General features: G+C 35.8%; 2 protein-coding genes across 3 annotated transcripts; one reads left to right on the top strand and one right to left on the bottom strand.

Moving 5' to 3' along the window:
- Nucleotides 1-1,303: 1,303 nt before the first annotated feature.
- LOC121418990 (polyadenylate-binding protein 4-like) lies at nt 1,304-13,540 on the top strand. 2 transcript variants are annotated; one of them, XM_041613246.1, is made up of 12 exons: nt 1,304-1,850; nt 2,908-3,101; nt 3,340-3,458; nt 3,742-3,973; nt 4,640-4,756; nt 5,761-5,877; nt 6,596-6,805; nt 8,772-8,922; nt 9,240-9,389; nt 9,861-9,976; nt 11,145-11,378; nt 11,998-13,540. In XM_041613246.1, exons 1-12 carry the CDS (start codon nt 1,658-1,660, stop codon nt 12,079-12,081), a joined length of 1,917 nt encoding a protein of 638 aa, XP_041469180.1. In that variant the 5' UTR covers nt 1,304-1,657; the 3' UTR covers nt 12,082-13,540. The 2 variants fall into 2 exon arrangements, with proteins under 2 accessions (XP_041469180.1, XP_041469189.1); XM_041613255.1 differs by having other exon boundaries at nt 1,305-1,850; nt 11,148-11,378.
- Nucleotides 13,541-16,497: 2,957 nt separating this feature from the next.
- On the bottom strand, nt 16,498-22,908 carry LOC121418980 (33 kDa inner dynein arm light chain, axonemal). Its single transcript, XM_041613235.1, has 6 exons — nt 22,721-22,908; nt 20,454-20,602; nt 19,713-19,882; nt 19,133-19,311; nt 18,290-18,454; nt 16,498-17,925 (listed from the first exon to the last, which is right to left on the bottom strand). The coding sequence occupies exons 1-6, from the start codon at nt 22,799-22,801 to the stop codon at nt 17,887-17,889; spliced, it is 783 nt and encodes a 260-aa protein (XP_041469169.1). The 5' UTR covers nt 22,802-22,908; the 3' UTR covers nt 16,498-17,886.
- Nucleotide 22,909: the final 1 nt, after the last annotated feature.

The raw sequence follows: 22,909 nt of genomic DNA, 5'->3' as shown, positions 1-22,909 counted from the left end.
ATTTAAAAACCCTATCCACACTCTCTAGTTTTAAAAAAGAACTGAAATCATATATAGTGTCCAGCAAATGTTAAAATGTCAACGATTCTTGTACCACAAATATTTTAATGATTTAATTTTTCATGCCTTTCTGTCTTCTAATATGCATGATTTATATGTTTTTACCTTGTTTTACATTGTATGTTTTACCACTTGTATATACATGTACTGTTTTTATGCTTTTAGGGCCCCTTTTGATACCAGCTTTTGCTGAAAGGGCACCCTATTGAAATATTGTTTAATAAATAAATAAATAAAATATATGGATATAATCAGCTGCGCTTGTTTAGAGCTCTTTTTACTTATGTCTACACAGCATATTTTCTTAACTGAAGAGATATGTTTTTAATTTTGATTTGAAGAGAGCCAAGGATGGAGAGCTTCTTATATCAATTGGCAGGCCTATTCCTATGGGGGCAGCAAGTGCACTGACGCACGATCACCAAGTCTTCATATAGCGTAGTGGGTATGTGCCGCGGAGGGGACCCCCATTTTCACACTCAAATTTCCGTTCCAAGGCATCGCATTTTTGTCTTATTGAGCAAAAGAATCAAGAAAGCCGCTCCAATTAAAGCAGCATTTTCTTCTTATCGAGACAAAAGATCAAAGAAATCCGCTCCAAAGCTTCGCATATTTTTTTTCCGTTACGCCCTTCCGTCCGCTTTGATATGCTACACATCCAATTAGTGGAAGATGAAGGAAATACAGAATTAGAAGAAGATATTATATACTGGGGGCTGGGTGCCCGGCATCGGAAGGGTGTACCATATGGACCCCATGGGTGTACCATCAACACCCATGGGAGGGGAGCGAGGGAGCTAACCGCACTAGAGTACCTACATACAGTACTCTAAACCGCACCTATCACTGCTCAGTGCTGCCTAGCCTCACATGGCCATCAATGAAGTTGTAAAACGATTGCGACATAATTTTTTTGGAATGAGTCAACGGAGTTCGCTGATCCTCATTTCTCATTCATATCCCCGTCCATGCAACGTACGAAGAACCATAAGAATTGATACAGCAAATAGTCACGTCACACACCCTTGAACCGCATTACTCAGAACATGAGATTGAAATTGAGAAATACCTTCTAAATTTATCATATAAATGAAAAATAATATGAAGTTTATTATTTTTGATAATCTAAGAGACTTTGAAGGTAAGAGCTCTTTGTAAACATTTTCAAAAAGGAATGTAAAACAGAACTATATTTTATCTTGACGCGCAATAATAATTAAATGGCCATATAGTTCACATATTCGTTCTCTCTCGTTCGTCTACACAGATTGTGGCAGAGGGCAACGAGCTGTCTCCGTACAGTTTGCCATTTTTTGCGTTCAAAAAAATAAAAAATACAAAAAAAATACAAAATTGTAAAAAATAAATATAAAAATATTATTCTTAGCTTCTTCGTCTGTGAAAGTCTGTTGTATCTTGCCGTTAATTTCTCGTTCTTCCATCGTCTTCTTTCATCGGTTCTCGCCATATTGTCCATCGAGCGTCAACGGTTGGCCGTGGTGCACATTGACATTGTCTCACCTCTCGAGAGTCTCGTTCATTGATTCAATTTCAAAAACGAATTTAATATCATCTGTGACTCTAAAAATCATCCAAGATGCAAGCCCCAGGACAAAATTATCCTATGAATTCTCTTTACGTCGGTGATCTTAACCCAGACGTCACAGAAGCTCTGCTCTTTGAGAAGTTTTCATCAACCGGACCGATTTTGTCTATTCGAGTCTGTCGTGACATGATCACACGTCGTTCGTTGGGCTACGCCTACGTGAATTTCCAACAACCAGCAGATGGTAAGAAACTAAGAACTAATGTTAACTTTAAATAAAGAATAAGTTACATTTACAGACACAGTTAACGTTAGATCGATCTTTAGGTCCCAAAATCGATGGGGTGGCCATGAATGAAATTTGCACACACTTGATTTTGAAAAATGTTGAATCTCAACTCAAGTTCTTGTCAAATAAAAATCAAATAAAAAAATGTCAGAAAGTTATTCAATCACGAAACGATGATCAGAAGTTTCTTAAGGCATGGTCACGTCACAGCCCAAGCGTTGTTGGAGCGGTCGTGGAGCAGAGAGAAAAAATCACCGCTCGCTACCATTCACCATTTTCGATTGTTTTTTTTTTTTTTTTTTTTTTCCCCGATGTTGTGAGCGAAATTTGGCCCTCTTTCCCTACCGCTCCAACAACGCTCGGGCGGTGTGACCATGCCTTTAGTTCATAAAATACTGAATGAATGGAAGGTCAGACCAAGAAAAGTAAAAAAAAAATGAGAAGGGCCTAGTTCTACTTCTACTAGGCCTAGATCTAGGCCTACAAGTTTAAAATCCAATGTCATACTCATAATCGATAATTGAATTGATTTTAGAATGAGAGTATGAGATTACATAACATTAGTTACTGAGGCATCACACACACTGACACGCTACCACTAGACAGCTGTCAGCCGTCTGTTTTGAGTTTTTATTTTAACATCTTATTTTTTTTCTCGTACACAGACGTCTCGCGATCATGGAACCGCCGTAAGAGGGTTAACATTAAAAATGCAAAATCCCCCCCCCCCCCCCGATGGGGTTCATCATTTTTGTCTTTATGCTGATTTGACTCACTTTCTTTGCAATATAAGGCGCTGTTTGTAACACAAATTTTTTAACAAACAATAATCAAGTCTATTTGTATACAATTCACATATTTGTAAATGATTTTAAAATGACAAAAAAAAATGTTATTTAATAGTTACTAAGCAAGGTATATTTAATTGATTGGCAAGTAACTTAATCCTCCTTTCATTTTTCAGGAATAAACTGTTGAAGTTGAATAAATTTTCTGTTTCTTTTCCTCGTAGCTGAGCGTGCCTTAGACACAATGAACTTTGACCCACTGAAAGGTCGTCCAATACGCATCATGTGGTCACAACGTGATCCCTCACTCAGGAAATCCGGAGTTGGTAATGTCTTCATTAAAAACCTTGACAAATCTATTGACAACAAGGCCATGTATGATACTTTCTCTGCCTTCGGACACATCTTATCTTGTAAGGTAATGTATCCCATATATGTAAAACGATATTTCTAACAATGAGTATGAAGATATTTAATGTTCGTGTTTTCTTTTTTCATTTTATTATTGATTGTAATGAATAAATTTGTTTTTCATTTATGTAGGTCTAAAAACTTTATTTATAAAACATGGTTAAATGGACATAATAAAGTCGAGATTCATGAGCAGTCAAATTTCTCATCTGACAAGCCGTTGCATTTTTCCCCATTATATTCAGGTTGTCACAGACGAAAATGGTGTCAACAAAGGTTATGGATTTGTTCACTTTGAAACCCAAGAAGCAGCCAATAAAGCCATTGAAAAGGTTAATGGCATGTTGCTGAATGGAAAGAAAGTGTAAGTAGAAGGAAATATCATCATCCAATCAGACTTTGTAGAGAGCTAATCTTTTGGTGGTATTTTTCAGATTATCCAGTCTTTTGCTTGACATGAAGATAATGTAGGTACATGTAGCGTAATTGTAATGTATTTTCTCCCCCCCCCCTCCTTTTTTGTCGCATCTCACAATTGCCTACTGGTATTAGAATATTCATGGATCCTCTGCCTCAGCTTTGACCTAATGCTAAATAATTTGTCCCTTTGTATACTTAAATATTTTTTTTTTGTTTTTGATGCATAGGTACGTAGGTTATTTCATCCCTCGAAAAGAACGTTTGATGCAGATGGGTGACCATCAGAAGAAATTTACCAATGTTTTCATCAAGAACTTGGCCGAGGACATTGATGATACTAAACTTGCTGACTTTGGTAGCCAGTATGGACCTATCCTTTCTGCCAAGATAATGTATGACGATTCAAAGAGCAAAGGCTTTGGATTCATCAGCTTTGAGAATCATGAGGCTGCAAATGATGTGAGTTGTCTATTTTTTGTCCTTTTTTTCTTAAACCTATACATTTCTCCCTTTCTGCCCACCATCCTCTATCCCCACCTGAAAACCTGTTGCATAAAATTTTTGCCATAAAATAACTCTGGCAAACAAAATTGTGGCATTGAAAATACTAATTAAAAAAGTCTGACAAAAAATTGCCAGAGTTTTTATGGCATCAGTTTTATGCAACAGGCCCCTGGAGCCTTCCCTTCTCCCCTCCCCCCATTTACTTCATTAGCTTTATTTACTTGTAGTGTAGTAAATTAGTACTTTGTGTTTAATTTTGATGTTAATACCATATATTGTCAACTGAACTGAGCATCACAGTTAGTGTTCTATCTGTTTATCTACCCAACGTTATGTCAAAGAGATTTGGTAGGTGTGAGTTTAATATTGGTGATGGTGCTGGCCTTCTCAAGCCACTGATCTTTAGTGTAAAAATCATTAGCTCTAAGTCTAACTTACTTAAAGAATGAAAACGTTTGGGTATTATCAGCTTTTACAGTAGAGAAAGCCGCTAATCATGAAATGTATTTTAATGAGTAATGATTTTTTAAAAATGTCAAATTCAAGCATCCATCATTTTCTCCTGTTCAATGTTCAAGAAATCTAATAACGTCATCTGTCTCTTTTTTTTCGGGTATGTAGTTTGTCAACAGTATCAATGGCTCAGAGGTGAATGGCAGGACCTTGTATGCTGGTCGTGCTCAGAAGAAGGCAGAAAGGGCTGCAGAACTCAAAGCCAGATTTGAGGCATTGAAACAGGTATGTAAATGTAAAGATAGCCAATCCTTCCTTTCCAGTATAAAAAAGAAATGGGCAAAGATTACAATTTTGGAGAAATGTATTTATGCTTTCTTTTAAAAATGAACAAAAATCTGTAGTAGGGGCAGTGATACTAAGTTATGACCTCCTGATTCCACAAATAAGAATGTGCATTATACTGATATATTCAATTCCAATTTATAGGGACTTATGGAACGGGAATTGCTAGTATGTACATGTATCAAATTAGTGCAATGTTTCCCTGAAATGCCTCCTACACAAAGGTTAATCACTAAATGAGATGGCCTATCAAGACCATCTTTGCATTTGCATTTTGCTCCTCAGACTGACTTGGAACCAATCATAAATATTCATTCAAAATTAGTGATTGATTGCTAACCTTCGTGTTACAGGGCCCTGGTAGGGAAATTATAAGACAATAGTTAACTTAGACAGGGCTCGACATTAGCAGTGGCCCGGGGCAACCAAAAATGAGAGTCGGGCCACCAAAATTTTGTAAAAGCCAACACTTGGTGGCCCGATTGGGCTACCAAAGTTTTGATAAATTGTAATGTTTTCTATTGTTTTAGGGCCACCAAGAATATGAAATTGATGATTTTGGTAGATTGTTTGGGCCACCAAGAAAAAAAGTTAGTGTGGAGCCTTGACTTAAATCATTATAGTCTTCAGTATGATGCCAATTTATCTTGTCTCTCTATGGCAGGACTATGTTTTAGAAATCACATTTCTGGCTTCATTCTGAAATGATACCTAAAGATTTCCCCATCACATGAAGAGGCTGTTATAGATTGTATTTGTAGGGAATGACACTTTTCTGAATAGCACTTAAATTATGCCGAAGTGAGACTAATCACAAAGGGCAGCAAAAAAATCAAAGGAAATCAAATGGCCTGCCATGGTCCTGCCTTTTGACTAATTTAACTCCTGTATATTCACATTGTATTTTGATTGAAGTTACTTTCTTTTATTGCCTTTGTGTGTAGGAAAGGAGCACACGTTATCAGGGCGTAAACTTGTACATCAAGAACTTGGATGATGAGATTGACGATGAGAGACTTCGCAAGGAGTTCAGCAGATATGGCACAATCACTAGTGCCAAGGTAGCCTTTCCATTTCCTCTGTCTAAGTACCTTTGATAATCTTATTATAATGCTTGACACAATGGTCATTTAGCGAGAAGTACAGTAGACTCTGTATAAGTTGACCTGCCATGAGTGGAAAGATCTCTGAACTCAAGGGCATTATTTCAGACCGGGGGTGTTTCACAAAGATTCTGAATTTGTCACATCATGCCAAGAGGACGCGTATTACTGTGTACTGATAAATATTGCACATTGCATTTCATGTATGCGTTGGCATTTAAGTGCGACCTAAGTCATATGTAAATCTTTGTGAACCCCCCCCCCTGATGATATGTCAAATAGATTTCTGTGGTCCCAATAGTTAGATAGAGGCAGTCACCTGTACCTCCTCTGCCATCAAAGCACATCATAGTGTATGTTAAAGTTCCATTGTGCTATTGCTAAAGTTTATGCAATTCAAACTTTATTGAAGAATTCTTGGTTTATTTGATGTAGGTAGATTTAGTTATGAAATCAAGTTTTCCTCATTTTCATTCAGATGTGAGACCATGATGTTATTCTAGTACTGAAAATTGGTTGAATCTGTCAAGAACTATTCCAAAGTTATCATCTATTAGTTTTGTACATACATGGCCCTGGGCTTATGATTGACAATATTCAAATTCAGTATACTTTTATTAGATTTCAAATTTAACCAGCCACTGTCTGAAAACATTTCAAAACGTCTGTTTCACAGGTCATGAGTGATGACAAGGCGAACTCCAAGGGATTTGGATTTGTCTGTTTCTCGTCTCCCGAGGAGGCTACAAAGGCTGTCACAGAGATGAACGGCCGTATCCTTGTAGCCAAACCTCTGTATGTAGCCCTTGCTCAACGGAAAGAGGAACGTCGGGCACAGCTGGCATCCCAGTATATGCAGCGCGTCGCTCCACAAGTCCGTGTTGGGGTAAGTTTTCTTAAAATGATCACTTTGATATGTTCCAACTACTACCTGCTAATTATTCAAACTCTGTCATTTATAATAGTCTTATGCCTTTGCTCAGAGCATGTTGTTGCTAAGAACTAGGGATGAATGATATGATATTGAAATGTTGTGACACAGTAAGGCTGCGGTAAGAAAATGGGAAAACAATCTGATTAAATATTCTGGAATTATAATAGTCTAATGCCTCTGCTCAGAGTATGCGGTTGCTATGAACTATGGCTGAAATATTGTGATGCAGGCTGTGGTAATAAAATGATAATACAATCTGATTAGATATTCTGGAAGCATTCAATCTTTCAGATAATAAAGCAGTGATCAAGACATACAGAATCTATCTAGGTTCATTTGTCTTTGCCTTGTATTTTAACTCTATCTTAATCCTAATTCTCCCGGGGGGGGGGGCCATAATGCCCCCCCCTCAACAATTTTCGCGATATGTCCGCTGCGCGAATTTTTTTGACCTCGCCGTTCGCTGACTTTTTACTTTCAAGTCTCGCGCAAATTTTGAGACCAATTTTGTGATGCCTGGGTACGCGGTTACGACATTATGCAACATTATGTAAGTGCATGTCAGACCTAAAATTGCTCAGAAACGCGATTTCGTGTACAAACTCAATGCAAATTGTGTATTTAGCCAAAATTCATAAATATATCATTATTTCTACTTAAACCAATTAAACTTAATTAATCTTACCTTCTTTATGATCAGAATTAAGTCTGAAACAATTTCCATCCAAAAAACAAAAAACAGAAAGTAAAAAAACAAAAAAATACAGAAGAAATTAAAAAAAAAATAAAATACATAAGAAATCAATCTTGGTACCAGAATTATTTTCATTCACAAATGTATAGAATGCTATAAAGAATAGTATTCACCAAAAAATAGCATTCTAAGAGCTATATTTAGTGAATCAGAGCAAAAAGTATGATTTCATGAATAAATTAGCATAATTAATTCAAATAAAACAAAAAAATTAATTCAGTGAAATTTACCAATACAACTGCGTAGATTACGTCATTCTCTGCCATCATGCAAATTTTCGTCGTGATCGCGCAGTCCGCGGCTGAGATCTTATGCCCCCCCCCCTCGGGAATGACAAGAATCAAAATACCCCGGGAGATTTAGGGTTGAATAGGAACACTCCAGTCCGAAAATATTAATATTTCAATAAACAGTGTAGAATTCACAGAGCAAAATGCTGAAAATTTGATCAAAATCGGACAACAAATTTTCTAAAGACTTGCATTATTCTGGTGAAACAGCTCTTGGCATGCCTTCATGAATATTCAATGAGCGAACTGAGGATTCCATATCCCCACCTGTTCTTTTGTATATTATTATATGAAATTAGGTTTATTGAAAACCTTTTTTACCAAGAACCAGAAGAATTTTGATTGACAACTGAATAAGTGCATTAGTTATTTATTGCTGCAACTTATTTCATTTTATGCAGACACATCACTTACAAGTGTATAAAAAAACAAAAAACAAATGAAGCAATTATGAGTTCATGTTATAACACAAGAAAAAGGAAAGTAGGGATGTGACATCATCAGCCCACCTGATGAATATTTATGATGGCGTGCATATAACATGTTTCACAAGATATTGCTAACCTTTAAATTTCAATAACTTCGTTATCTGATTTTGATGAAATTTTCAGCATTTTACTCTGTGAATTTTACTCATTTATTTAGATATAAATATTTTCAGCTCGGAGTATCCCTTTAAAGTAGATAAAAAATCAATTTGAAAACAATTTGTGCAACCTCCTGTACCTGAATACAAGGTTGGGTCTTTTTCGGTCTTAGGTTTTGTGCTATGTATAAATTAGTGCAAATATGTGTAAGAAAATATTTTGTGAACGTGAATAAATGTGGCACACGCCCATTCACCCCAATATTTTGTATTGAATTCTGGTAACAGCAAGCGAGCCAGCCGGTGAACCCAGTTTATCCAATGGCTGCCTACCACTATGCAGCTATGCCCCAAACTCAGAGGAACATCTTCCCTGCAGGCCAGTTAGCTCAAGTCAGACATCCAAGATGGGGGCAACAGCCTCAGCAGGCTAGGACAGGTACGGAGAATCATCAACCAAACATATTAAAGAAATGATACCAGCTAAACTATGATAATAATGACCACCTACAGGGCAACCTGTTTATAAGAACATTTTTGACCGACATTCTGTTTTCATCGTCAAGGGTTGAACCTGTAATTGAACTTTGTTTCTCCCTTTTGCTGTGAAGTGCCTTGAGCAAATATTTGAGCGGAAAGTGATCTTTATTAATCTCATGAACAAATATTATTATTATCTATAACAAGAATAATTATGGTAGTAATAGTAAAGATCAATTTTTCTTATTTTCATGTTGAATGGTGTTTCCTCAACAGCTACTCAACCCAACTACCAGACCATGCAAGGAGCTGCAGGACGTCAGTTTGGTGCCCCCAGGACTGGTGCAGCCACTGGACAAGTCCGTCCACCCTTGCCAGCAACACGTGTGCCAGTCCAGGCTGCACCAGCTGGTCAGCGTGTCGCAGGCAAGACATAATCTTTGTGTACCCCCCCCATTTCTCCACATACTGACCATCCATTCAATCTTATGTGTCTCTGTTTTACAGGATATATAGTTTCAAGGGATTTTATGTCATTAATGATGGGTACCTATTCTTCCCCAAATTGCAGTTATAATTACAAAATTCATGTTTATTCATGTTATTCCTTGGGTGTCTGAAGAAGTCTATATGCAAGTATTTCCTAAGTCGACCTTCCTGAGTCGAATACTTGCCAAATCGTAGCATTTAAATTTTTTTATTTTAGACCAGGGGGCATTTCAAAGAGATTTTTGTATGACTTAGAAGAGTCACACTTAATGCCTAGATAATACAGAACATGTTATTTGCCTAAAGTCGATTTTTCTCACAAGTCTATCAGATCTCGTAGGTCCTAGAAGACTTGACTTAGGCAGAGTTACCTATATTTAACAAGTTTTGCCATCCCCATTTCTTCAGGTATGGGAGCCCCTGCTCAGCAGCAGATGCGTCTTGGTGCCGGAGCCCAACTTGCAGCCAAGCAGTATCAGAAGTTTGCTGTTCCAAGGCAGGGCTTGCAAGGACAAATGCCAGCGGTAAATTTGATTTTTTCTTTTCTGACTCCTCTAACTTTCTGCAATAAGATTATTGTGGTATCGGTGAATTGTTCTCATCCCATTATTGTACAATTTCTACAAGGTCTTATTCATTAAATAGTTAATAGACATGGCTTTATATCTTTAACCCTAAATAGACTGGGCTATTTCAACGCCTAAGAAGACTGGGGGGGGCTGATTCAGCCCCCCCTTATGATCTCGGCCGTCAATCGCGCGATCGCGACGAAAATTGGCACACGCGTTACCCATGGCATTATCTACAAAACTTTAACATCAAATTCTGAAAAAAATCACATGTCTCATTAATTATGCTAATTTATGCGTAAAATCATAAGGTTGCTCTAATTAATAAAACAATGACCCTGAAATGCTAATTTTTGTTTCACATACTCTAGATAGGTATCTGATCAAATTAATTTTAAAAAAATTTCAAAATCACATTTATTTTCTTATGTATTCTATTGTTTTCTAAATTTCTTATGTATTTCTTTGTTTTTTACTTTTTGTTTTTTATTGTTTTTTCAATGGAAATTGTCAGGGAATTTATTTTGACCATAAAAAAGATAAAATTGATTGATTTTAAGCAGTAAAAGGAAAAATAATGATACATTTATGAATTTTGGCTAAGAACACTATTTGCATTGGATTTGTACACAAATTCACGTTTTTGAGTAATTTTGGGTCTGCATGCACTTACGAAATGTTGCGTAATTTTGGATTCGCGTACCCAGGGGTCACAATTTTGGTCTCAAAAGTTGTGCGAGACTTGAAAGTAAAATGTCAGCGAGCGACCTGGTCAAAAAATTTCGCGCGGCAGATTTATCGCGAAAAATGTCGAGGGGGGGGCTGAATCAGCCCCCCCCCCAGTCTTTTTATGGTTAAATCTGTTTGTGATAAAAACACGGTTCCCATATAACTTGGAGTGACAATCACTGATGATGCTCTGGAGAAAAATGGGGTCAATATGGCACCCATATAATGCCTAGGACCACTGTTATACTTCCCAAGCATTTGTACATTGATTATGAAACATCAGAAAAATATATTTTTCAGAGAAGAGTGTCCTAGAACCTGTATGTATGTATAAGCTATACCTAGGATCAAACAGACTAGATATTCATGCATCATTAAAACGATGTTTTGATAGCAGGAATCACAACCAGTGCAGGCTCTCCTTGTGCCGGGTCAGGAGCCCCTGACTGCCCAGATGTTGGCTGCCGCCCCTGCCCAAGAGCAGAAGCAGATGTTGGGTGAGCGTCTCTTTGCCCTCATCGCAGAGACCCACAAGGAACTTGCTGGAAAGATCACTGGCATGTTGTTGGAGATTGACAACTCTGAGCTGCTTCACATGTTGGAAATCCGGGAAGCCCTGAACAAGAAGGTGGGCAACGTTTTTTCACATCACATTTCGCAATGTAACAATGTGATGGCAGAAATGAATGTTAAAAACCAAAAACTTAATACCTAATGTATTTTGTATTTCTCTATCCTGGGTATGGATAGTGTCAGTAATAACTTGCTCCTGAATTATCAAGTTGGAAGCTGACTGTAGATGATGTGGATCTTTATTTCTGTGTTTATTTTAAAAATTTCAAGGTTTCCAAAATTTGCAAATGGTTTTTACCAAGTTCAAAGCATGCAATCCACAATTAATTTCCTAATGTGTGCAATTGTTAAAGTCATCAAGAGTGAGAGATATAAAAAAAAGGTATCATTAAGTTACAAAACTAAAGTGATGAGAAGCTGAATTAAAGACGTGAATAGTGAAAGACAAAGTTAAGTGTCCTGATAATGGTTTTGATACATAGTATAACTTTCTCTAATGAACTTCAAAAATATGAATGAAAACCACTTGCAAACAAGGCTACTGTCAACAGATGGGCTTTCAATAAAATCTTTAATGTTTAGTAGATATATATTTATACTTCATTTGTTCTCACACTTATTTGATCATCTTCTCTTTTCCTTACCACCCCTCCTTCACACTCTTTCAAACTCAGGTTGAGGAGGCTGTTCAGGTACTGATGAACCACCAGAAGGAAGGAACCAAGGCTGCTGTACAGAACACAGTCCCTGCCCAGTAGAACATCACCCCCTATCTGCAGAATATCCCACTCCCCAAAACCTCTAAATGGTCATTATTTTGCCCCTATTTGAATTACCAACCCTAGCTTGTACAAAATATTCAGCGAAAAAAATGCTGTTAATTTGTACTCTTACGCTCCGTTAGCATGATTGGTGTTTACCTCGTGGTTAACACAATTATTGATGTAGATCCAGACGAAATACTGCGAAGGATTAATCGCTTGTTGCAAAGACTATCCATCTTTGAAATAGTCTAGAATTAAAATTCACCAAATCCTGTGACCCTTCAACTTCACAATTACCAGATGGCATTACACTTGTAGGACTTTTCTCTCCAATATTTGGAGGTTACCGATGCAATGATCATCATTCTTGTAATAAAAAATAGAGAAAAAATGCAAAAAAAAGTATGTGCTTTTCAAAGTACAAAAATACATAAAAATGGAAAACGGGTCTACGTAATATTCACTTTTAAACAAAAAAAAAAATTAAAAAGCTAATAGTACTTGTCAAATTTTAAATGAAACTTATGAACGCAAAAAATCACTCCAAAAAATGAGAAAATAAAAAAAAAATGCAAAACTTGAAAATACAAATGTGGAAGGGGAGTTTAGGAAGGTAACCTTGTAACATAAGATTGTTTTCCTGGTTCACATTCAAGTGTGAACATGAAAACAAATAAAAATGAAAAAAAAAAAAAAAAGAGCAAAAGAAAAAAAATATATAGTCAACTTTAAATCTGGTTGATGTGCATTAATCATATTTTAGGAATGTATTGCATTTCTTTCTTTTTATTTATACTTTATTTGATTTATTCATGGTAAAAAAAAAGCATTTATTTACCTAGTCACACTGTTATGCTTCACCGTCATGCAATTTGTGTCGCGGGAATTTCACTGAAAAAAAAAATGTTTGATTTAAAATACATTCAGGTTTGATGTAGTGTGTTTGAGAATTTAGGCTAATAAGATTTCAAATCAATTTTCTTCCTTCATTGTCAGTTATATGTTCTCACATTATAGTTTGGATGAAGTGCCTTTCTCTATGATGTAGTGTTTTTTTTCATTCATGTAAATAAGTTACTTTCTAGATCCCACTCTTTTCTGCTCTTGCTTTTCTTTATTGCTTGTGGTTATTTCTGTGTTATTGTTATTTTTGCATGCTGTAGAAAAGTTGCCCAAAGTTAATAGAGTAAATACTTTTAACTATAATGTGTGGCTCAATAGTTCAAAATATTGCAATTAAATATCCTCTTTGGCATTCAAAAGGTAATTTTAACAGATATCACCAGAAAAAAAAGTTGACTGAAACATAAAAATCTACAAAATGCTGGAAAAAAATATGTAAATGGACACTAAAGCTGGGCAAATTTTGGTATTTACAAGATATCAACCACAGGAGATTTATCCAGTCATGTGTTTCATTAAAAACTACAAAATAAACTTGGTTCTTACTCTACAACAGGTTGTTTGCGTCTTTATTTCTTGTTATCTGTATTCATTGGCTTGGTAACAATAGCAGAGCTGCCAAGTAGTACTGATTTTCAGTATTTAGTACTGAAAAGTGAGAAAAATACTGATAGTTTAATGTAAAATACTGATTTCTAAAGTTTCAGCTTTATGTGTTTTCATGTGTTTTTTTTTTTTTAATACTGATTTCCTCACTGCAATACTGATTTTCAACTTTAAAAATACTGAAATGTTCATTTTCAGGTTGGCAGCTCTGCAATAGTTTCCAATAGAAGGCAGTCGCCAATCAAGTTCTTGTTACATGTACATTCTGGTTAAACCCGACCAGGAACCAATCAGAATGTTGCTTTCATGTATGCAATCCTTTGCAAACCTTCATGCTATGGGCACCAGGTGCCTTTTCATCAAAACCTTATAGAAGTCTTTTTTCATGACTAACTCTAAGAGACATGATACAAAATTTATCATGCATGTTTATGGGAAATAAACCTATGACATTGTGGGTTTGATAATCTTGTTATTTATGACTTGGGAGTCGTGCTTAAATGCTGACACGCACATGACTTGTAATGCACAATCTTATTGATTAATACACTACCCCTTGTCCTCTCGGCATGATTTGACCAATGTCTTTTCTACCACATCAAACTGGGAATTTAAGTGTGATCTCCATCTATGAACGAACGAAGTATGTGCTATTATGTCAGAGTGTGGAAGTGAGATCTTTATTTTACATATGACGTTTAAAAACGTAAATTCATCATGAGAGTCAAATGCGTAAATGATCAATTGGGCACTCCAGCCTGAGATGAAGTTGACTGAAGTAAAAGAGTATAAATATAATTCTTGGAACAATTTAGTTTGCTTGAAAACAAGAAATATCAAAGATAAAGATCAATTGGGGGAAACAAAGTTAAGAGCGTCTGACTGTTGCTAATCATTAATATGTGATGGAGAGACCTCCCATGAAAAGACAGAAAAGTGAGAACTTGAGGGAAACAGAAGTAATGGAAAGCCGTACAAGTTTGACATCGGACATCTTGGCCACTTTGCTAATGGGAGGATTCCATCACGGTGATCGTGACATTCAGGTGCTCATAACTTGTTAATTGTTCTCAAACTTTCATTGATCTTATTCAATGGTTTTTCATTTTTCAGATATCGTCATTCATTAATTGACTGAAGAATGTCCATCTCTCGGTAGGTCCATTAATAAACATACTGTACATAATAAAAGAAGATAATTTGGAAAGGCTCATTGTGATCTCAACGCTATTAAAGAGAGTATTTTTTTGTAGATAGTATTGTTTCAACTTAAATAGGGCTATTGTTTTGTTGTGGTCATTTTGATTTTCCTTTTCGATTTGAAAAAGAAACATGAAAATCAGTTCCCTTTTTTGTCTTTAATCTACAAGATGAAAATTAAGTTTATTTAGAATCTGATAAAGCACACAAAAATATGGAAATACTGCATGACTAAGAAAAATCAAAACCAAGATTTATCATTGTAATGCTTAGTCTGTCTCCTCTTTCTTGTAGTCTGTATTGTAATAATAAACAGCACTTATTATGTGCCATCAATCTGGTAAACTATTCAGATGGATGGAGGGATTACAGAAAATATGTTTGCTTGTGTGGGTGTACGGTCATATCACATTTCATTAAAATAAAATCTATGATTTCCCACCAGTTAACACAAGCTAAGCGTCTTGGATCCGACATGAAACTTCTGTTCAATAATCGTAAGTCCACATGAACAGATTTATTTCCTCCTGTAATTTATGATACAAACTTTATGCATGAGTAACATCACCTGAAGAAAGAATACCAACAAAATTCATTTGGCAAGATGGTATCCAAATTTGGAAAGAGAATGTCTTCAAAAAAAGTTAAATTTTTGCTCTTTAATATGATGCCTCAAAATGTTTTATTCTTCAAAACAATGCTTGAATTTCCATAACTCCATAATTTCCATGTTTTCCATGCTATCTATCTGACTCTACACTCCTTGGCTTGTGATAAGACAATCATTGAAGACATTTATTTCATGAAATTACAAAATGCAAGTACCATTTTAGAGAAGTTCACCTTGATGAAAAGTAATTTGCAAAAAGTAAAAATGGCAGAAAAATATTTGTGAAGATTTGAGAAAAATCTCAAGTTATTAATTTATTTTTATTTATTTGTGAGAAAAGTATGTGAGCAGCTAACCCTATATTGTGTATTAAAAAAAAAATCCAGATTTTCTCAAAATGTTGAAAAGGGTTTTTATTGTATTTTCAGTATATCATGCAACAGACAAAACATTTTACACCAGCCCTTGAAAAAATCTAATGAACCATTAACATTAAATTAATGCATTTCATATTACATAACACATGGGGCAGCTGCTTTTATGACATCACATTTCCTAATTCTAATACCTTTCTTAATCTTAGACTTAAGTGGATTTTTCTCAAACCTTCACCCAATACTAACAATTACTTTCTGATCAGGAAATCGATCAATACGTTTTCATGTAAAATCGCAAATATATATATATATATATATACTGTAGAACACATTTTCATTTTATCTCCTCCACATCATTACCGTTATAGTACATATACATGCATATATTCCAGTAATGGATTTAAAGTCAAAGCCACATTTCGGGGGATTCAACAAAACTAATGTCTGGCTTAAAATTTAGCTACCAGTGCCAAGTGACCTTTTTGGAATCCAATTTATTTTTACTCATTCATTTCATATCTACGGTTGCCATTATGACAGCTCTCTTTTTTATTAGAGTGAAACCATTTTGGTTACAGTCAGTCACAATTTGGCATGCATGCTTTTGTTACACACTTGCCTAACCTAGCAGTTCTGCTGTGTTGTGATTAACTTGAAGGCTGTACATTAAATGGTCAATTACAACAAGAATGATAACGCACTACACAATATCAGTTCAAAGTGTTAATTTACAAATTTATTGAAGAAGTACACTTTCCCTTTACAGGCGATAAGATCAAGGTGCAATGATTCATGTTAATTGGAGAATGAACATGAGGAATGCATAGAATACAGTGAGGATACAAATCTGAATGGCAGGAATCGATATGTATTGACATACATATACATATTGTAGTAAAAATATGCATATATGAAGAAGTAATCAAAATATTGAAAAATTCTATTTCAAATACATGTATACAGATGTTTACAATTGATCAAATCTGGTTTGCCGCTTGTAATGTAATCTTCTCTTAAAGTAAAATAAAAATAGGATTAAAGAGACACTGAGAATGACATTACACAGTTATTCCATACCTACGGTATGTGAACAACATTTCTGGACGGTTAACATCACATCGGTAAAGTTGAGAAATCACACACAAAGAGTTTTGCTTCATCTTTCCCGATATTTTACTACAATGCAAATTTATGGATGATAATCCACATCTCAGTAGCAGAATATATAATCAAACAACCATGGCCTGTTTCATACAGCAATATTATCAGTCCCTGAAATCATGGCATCTGATTGGCCAAGATCTAATTAGGTACAGAATTTCATCAAATCATACTTACGACAGTTAAAAACAAATTGAACTCTGTCCTACAACGTAAAATATACGGGTGACGCTGCCCAAGTCGAAACTCATGGGATCAAAGAAACTTGTTCCACAATATTGAAATTTGACTTTAACATATTTCACATTTTCTTGTCTGAAATATGCTTCAAATTCGTGTGTTTTGTTGAATATAAACTTATGCAGAGTCTACTGTACAATCAATTTATTTTTTGATTTGAATTGAAAATCTTTAGCAAGCAATAAATAACACTAAAGAGAAATACTTTTTTTTCCTTGTCTCTATGCTAAAGGCACAGCCACAGATATTCTTTCACGGACATATGAGTAACTGCCCGACTTACAACTGTAGAGTACTGGTTCAGATATGGGGGACGAGTCAGAAAGGGATACGTCCACCAGCTGCAAAACCCAATATCTAATGCTACAGCTACACCAACAAACCCAACTCCAAACCTACCAATGGCATGCCATAGGTGATAAAATAAATGCTTTAGCCGGTCAGGAGTCAGTTTGGTAGGTGTACCTGTAACATCACTAAAATTCTAAATATCAGATAACAAACATATTGTAAATATGCAATCACAGGGTAGTGTTTTTATATATTCCTTTTTAATTGATTTTTAAAAGGTTTATTCGACAAATATAATGTAATATATCTACATGTATATACAAGACCATATCCAGGAATATGTACATGTAGTTCTACCTAATTATATACAAGTATACAGGGAATATTCCGCTTCGGAGGTCACCATTCATCTTACTTCTTGTTTGGAGCAATTATACCTTCCAGTTGCGTCTGTGACAGAAAAGAAATAAAATATAAGGTTATGGGCAAATCAAGGATGAACATTGTTCTTCAAATACCACAATAAAAACTATTATGAACCTTGGTAACAAAGCATGGTAAGAGGGATGAGGGAAAATGGCACAAATAGTGATGTGACCCATTTTTATTGCAAACTGGCAAAGTGACAAATGGTCAATTAGAAAGTTGTCTTTATTCATTCACTACTTTACATATACAGCATATACTTAGCCCCCCCCCATAAGAATATGGAAATTTTAGAATATTTCAAACAAAAATAAACTTATGTTTACAAGATATCCCCCAACAACATAAATGAAAATAATGAAAATAACAAATCATTTGAATTTCATACCTTAAGTTGTTGATTAGTCCTCTTAAGAAACTGAATCTCTTCTGCATGTTTCTTCTCTTCTACTTGTCTCCTCTCATTCTCTCTCTTCTCAATGGCCTCACATTTGGCCTTTAATTCATTGACCTGTCGCTCCAGCTCGCGCTTCTCCTGCTCTAGGTCTGTGATCTAAAAAGAAAAAGGACACATCCAAATATCCAGTTGGAGTAACCTGATGTCTAGAAATATATCAAGAGATATCCAAAAGAAAATTTTCTAGATGAGGCTGATCTGGCACCATTTTGATAGCTTGCAGCATAAGGTCATATGCAGGGCTAACACATAGATTAATCCAGGGATACAGGGCCACTGAAAGCCATGCACATCCTTTTGATTGGCCTCAATCAATGCACCCCTTTCCTTCTCAATTTGCTGAGCCCTTGTTTTCCTATGTGCTCTTCCTCTTTTAGGCCCGCATTCTGAATTCTAGATTAATTCAAACTTTAATGTAAGGTTGTGTTTAACTATGGATAGGCAAATTTGACACAGATCTCTGATAACAGAAGTAGAATTATCAACACATTTTACGCTCAAATCACCCATAGCTGTCTAGGAATATTAAATTGACTTCACCACTGAAGCATATGGAAATATAACAGTAAACATAAGAATGTGCAACGTAAACAAAAGTTTGAAAATTTTTGGCTTTTTGACAATGGCCTATGACCGACTATAGAATACAGGTATATGACTTGAAGAGTTTAATTTGCACACAAACAAGAAGTGTATATGCCTACGCTAAATGACCTGCATCGTTCATGTTGCGCTTTATATCCAAATACGGCATTGTGGGAATTCCATCTTTACCTTCTTCTCCATATCTGACTTGCCCTGCTCAGCCTGTAGTGCCTTGCGCATACCAAAGGCTACACTGCTTTCATAGAGGGTCTGGTAAGCAGCGATAGTCATCCTAATCTCATCCCTGACCCTGAGAAGGAGTAGTCCACGCTCTGCACACTCGATGGTCACCTGACGGATCAGCTCATCTGTGGTGAAGCGATCAAGACAGAATAGATTATGTAACCTAAACAACTATCTGCTGCTCTAAATCAATCAACTTGTTTGAATTTCTAACTAATATGAATGTTGAAAATGTTTTACTTTGATTCAATCCAATGTGGTAGAATGGAAATAGAAGACTTTTATTGATAAAGGGCCTTTTCTTGGATAGTTACACTCAAGAAAACATTTTAAAAAAAATTTGGAAGCCAATATTGGAATGCAATCTCAATCATTGATGAAAGTATGGAATGGAATCTTTTGGATAATATGAAATCATGGAAACAGAATCGAATGTAAAATATATTTTGTGTTGAGTAAAATGAGACAATATGCAGAATTATTAGAATTTATCACTATTCAAAGAATAAAAATGATATGTAGTTACCAAAGCACTGTGAGTAAAGCTCTCTCCTAACTGGGCAGATACCGGTCTCCCTGGCCTGTCTCTGCTGAAGCCTCATGTCCAGCTGCTCTTGCAGATTGACCACGTCCAGTCGCGTGGCCGGAGTACTGGACACCTGCTGAACCCAAAGCTGACCAGATTCTGTCCATTCCCTAGGAGCAAAGGTTAAATGATTGGACATAATTTTTTTTTTCCAACAGAATATATCTCCTTTTTTATTTATTCATTTGTATTTTTACAATGATTGCAGCTGCCTACAACAAAGTACAATTAAGAAATTATTTGCTTAAAGTTTCATCACTAAATCATTGATTTTTTCAATATGATTACATTTCATATTTACTAAGCATGTGTATAACCATACTTATATTTGCCTCTTATGGATAGTCTGCTTGAAATATCAATATGAAACATTACTACAACATGTATCCCACACAGCATTGCTGACTATTCTGGACTACCGTAAGTTTTGTTTTAAACAGCACACTGGCCTTCAATCACAAAAAGTTTTAATGAAAAAATAATAGTAAGAAAGTTTAACAATATCAATTGATCATTTCTTTTCATATTGTGTTCACAATTTCGACAACAAAACAGCTAAATCATACATCTTGCACCACGTTCAGAGGCATAGCGAAACCCTAATTTGGTATCCATTTTTGGGGGGAGGAGGGGTGGGCAACCTCTTTCTGATCAATTTGCTATTCAATAACAATATCTCACCTAGGTGGCAAAATTGAGTTGAGTATTTCATCTGTCTGCTGAGCTTTCTGTGACTCTACAGGTGGAAGTTTACTACCTCCCTTGGGAGGAGGGTTAGGTACTGGGCCAGCATTGGTTGGCTGCTGTGGTGATGTCTTCAGAGCTCTTGCCTGAAATTCACACAATGGTAGAGAGAATTGAAAATTATGAATTTACATTGCCTCAAATAAAAAAAAATTAAAAAAATAAGAAAAAAAAATGATGAAAATACCAGCGGTACATTCAAAACCAAAGATTATGCAGTAATAATTTATCTACCTATTCCAGACTTGTCCCCTATCACCTCAAAATTTAAGCCTGTTTTACGAAGATCTTCCTATCCTAAAAATCTGTGAAACAGTACTGCAATTTTCATATATATAAAAAAGGAGACAACTTAAAACCAAAATAAAGAATAAAAGAATAATTTTATGTGATTATGAATTACACACACAATGCTCAGCAGGTTCCTCTTCAAGCATTTTTCTTATTTATTAGTGAGCCCTCGATCTTGGCAAAGAGTGCTCATGAAACATTTAGTGGCCCCAACAAACAACCTTTGTCAATCAGTCAATGTAGGCCTGGAGTCTATGAGTACTAACTAGTGTCGAGAAACAGGTCACATTTAATCCAAAGAATACAAAGAAAAATCTCAGCCTAATGAATTAGGACTAAAGTTACAGGCAGGCGTGGATAAAATTTCTAGTTGTTTGTCCAGATAAGACAGCAATTTCAGGACATTTGACTTTGAGATCAGTATTTCATCAATGAATTGAAAATTAGATATTATAAAGCACAAATATTCATGATCATTTTTACTACAATCAATTGAGAAATTGAGCTAAAGATTATGTCTTTATCTGCTTAAGTGTCTGGAGAACCCATTCCAAAAAAGGGAAGGGTGGGAGGCACAGAGGCCATGCTGTTTTTGGAGTGTATATTTTGCTCTATTGATTTATCGATGCAGCAACCACCTGTTGATCTCCGAGATTATAAGAAGAAGCATCTGTACTTTTAACTCCCTGAGCCCAAGGAATAAAAAATACAAATACAAATCTAAACATAAACAAAACTCAACTCTTCATAAATGGGGATTATTATTTATTTCATAATTATAAATAATTTGTAGCATTTAACAAATTATTTATAATTACGAAATAAATTTTAATATTTCTAAAATAATTTTTATCTATAAATGGTTTTTCAAAACGGCGTTGTTAGCCGGAAGTACGTCATACATAGGCAGTTCAAGGGTCGACGCTATTGACTTGCAGTGTTTACCATATGGATACATGACATCCGTCTGGTAAGAAATGTCTAATTTTTCTTATTTTGGGGGGAAACTATCATACCTTTATACGCATTAGGTGTATAAAGGTATGCAAATTAATAACATTTTGGTCTATGTATGGACCACTAGTTCTATGTTAAATATGAAGGGAATTCCCTTATGGACTACAATCTTTTCCACACTGGCATAGCCTGCCTTGTCTAGGCTCAGTGATCAAATGACAATATCGAAATTCTAAAAAATATGATCACCGAGTCCTCTAGGCTAAGCGCACATTCGGTTTCTTCAGATGATGTGCACTGCCCACTCGCCCCCAGTGTGACTCGCCCCAAGCCGCTCGTGGGTAGAGGTGCATCAATCTAAAGAAACCTAGAGTGCGCTGCACTATACTCTAGCGCATGAAGTACCATGCGTTATTTGTATAAGGTCACACCTTTTTTATGACACGTTTTCAGCAAAGCGCGCATTAGTTGATCACCATAAAATTTCGAGATCGCAACCCTGCCCTTGACAGTCCTACTTTCATGACTTTATTATAATTCCATCAAGTGAATTTGACTTTAAGATCTTGCATTCCATTTGTGTGAACTGTGAGTGTGAAATTTTTTTTTTATTGAAAATCAAGTCTGACTTCATCATTTCATGTCAACATGTAAAGACTAAAGTAGAATCTATTTTATGTAATTTCTAAAAAATAAATCAACAATGACAATGTGCGCAAATTACGATCACCCCATCATCACTGCCATAGCATAGCCATAGGCCTACGTGTAGATAGCCCAATCGCGCAAACAACACTAAAAATCATTAGCCTAGGCTAAGCCTAAGCCGCAGTCAGTTTGATGGAGCCAGTGGTCTCGCTCAGCTCAGCCCTAGCTATCGGGTAGGTCCCGCCGTCTTTTCGGCAGTGGTGCTGCTAAACTTTTTTTGCTGCAGCTGCCTTTGCTTTACAACTTACCCGAGGTGTTTTCTTCTCAGTATTTCTGCTTACAAGAACAGGGTTATCATATTTGACTAGTGACGCATTTGGTGGAATCATTTTTTCGAGTTATAAAAATGAATATTCGAAAGAAATTACGATAATCCGTTGGTTTGAAGAGAATTTCGATACAAACACGGACGAAGATATGGATTGTTGTCATGGGAT

The sequence above is a fragment of the Lytechinus variegatus genome, chromosome 1 (genome assembly GCF_018143015.1).
Source record: "Lytechinus variegatus isolate NC3 chromosome 1, Lvar_3.0, whole genome shotgun sequence".
NCBI lineage: Eukaryota > Metazoa > Echinodermata > Echinoidea > Temnopleuroida > Toxopneustidae > Lytechinus > Lytechinus variegatus.
The sequence above is the reverse complement of the archived record's forward strand: the minus strand, read 5'-3'. Positions and strand labels throughout refer to the sequence as shown.

What these genes read in the sequence shown, in the direction of transcription:
- LOC121418990 (XM_041613246.1), top strand. Translation starts at nt 1,658, where the DNA reads ATGCAAGCCCCAGGACAAAATTATCCTATGAATTCTCTTTACGTCGGT. An exon ending in ATCATGAGGCTGCAAATGAT is followed by an intron (nt 3,974 to 4,639) that starts GTGAGTTGTCTA and finishes TCGGGTATGTAG; the next exon opens with TTTGTCAACAGTATCAATGG. An exon ending in GCCTCAGCAGGCTAGGACAG is followed by an intron (nt 8,923 to 9,239) that starts GTACGGAGAATC and finishes TTTCCTCAACAG; the next exon opens with CTACTCAACCCAACTACCAG.
- LOC121418980 (XM_041613235.1), bottom strand. Translation starts at nt 22,801, where the DNA reads ATGATTCCACCAAATGCGTCACTAGTCAAATATGATAACCCTGTTCTT. An exon ending in AGTCAGATATGGAGAAGAAG is followed by an intron (nt 18,455 to 19,132) that starts GTAAAGATGGAA and finishes TTTTCTTTTTAG; the next exon opens with ATCACAGACCTAGAGCAGGA. An exon ending in GGACTAATCAACAACTTAAG is followed by an intron (nt 17,926 to 18,289) that starts GTATGAAATTCA and finishes TTTCTGTCACAG; the next exon opens with ACGCAACTGGAAGGTATAAT.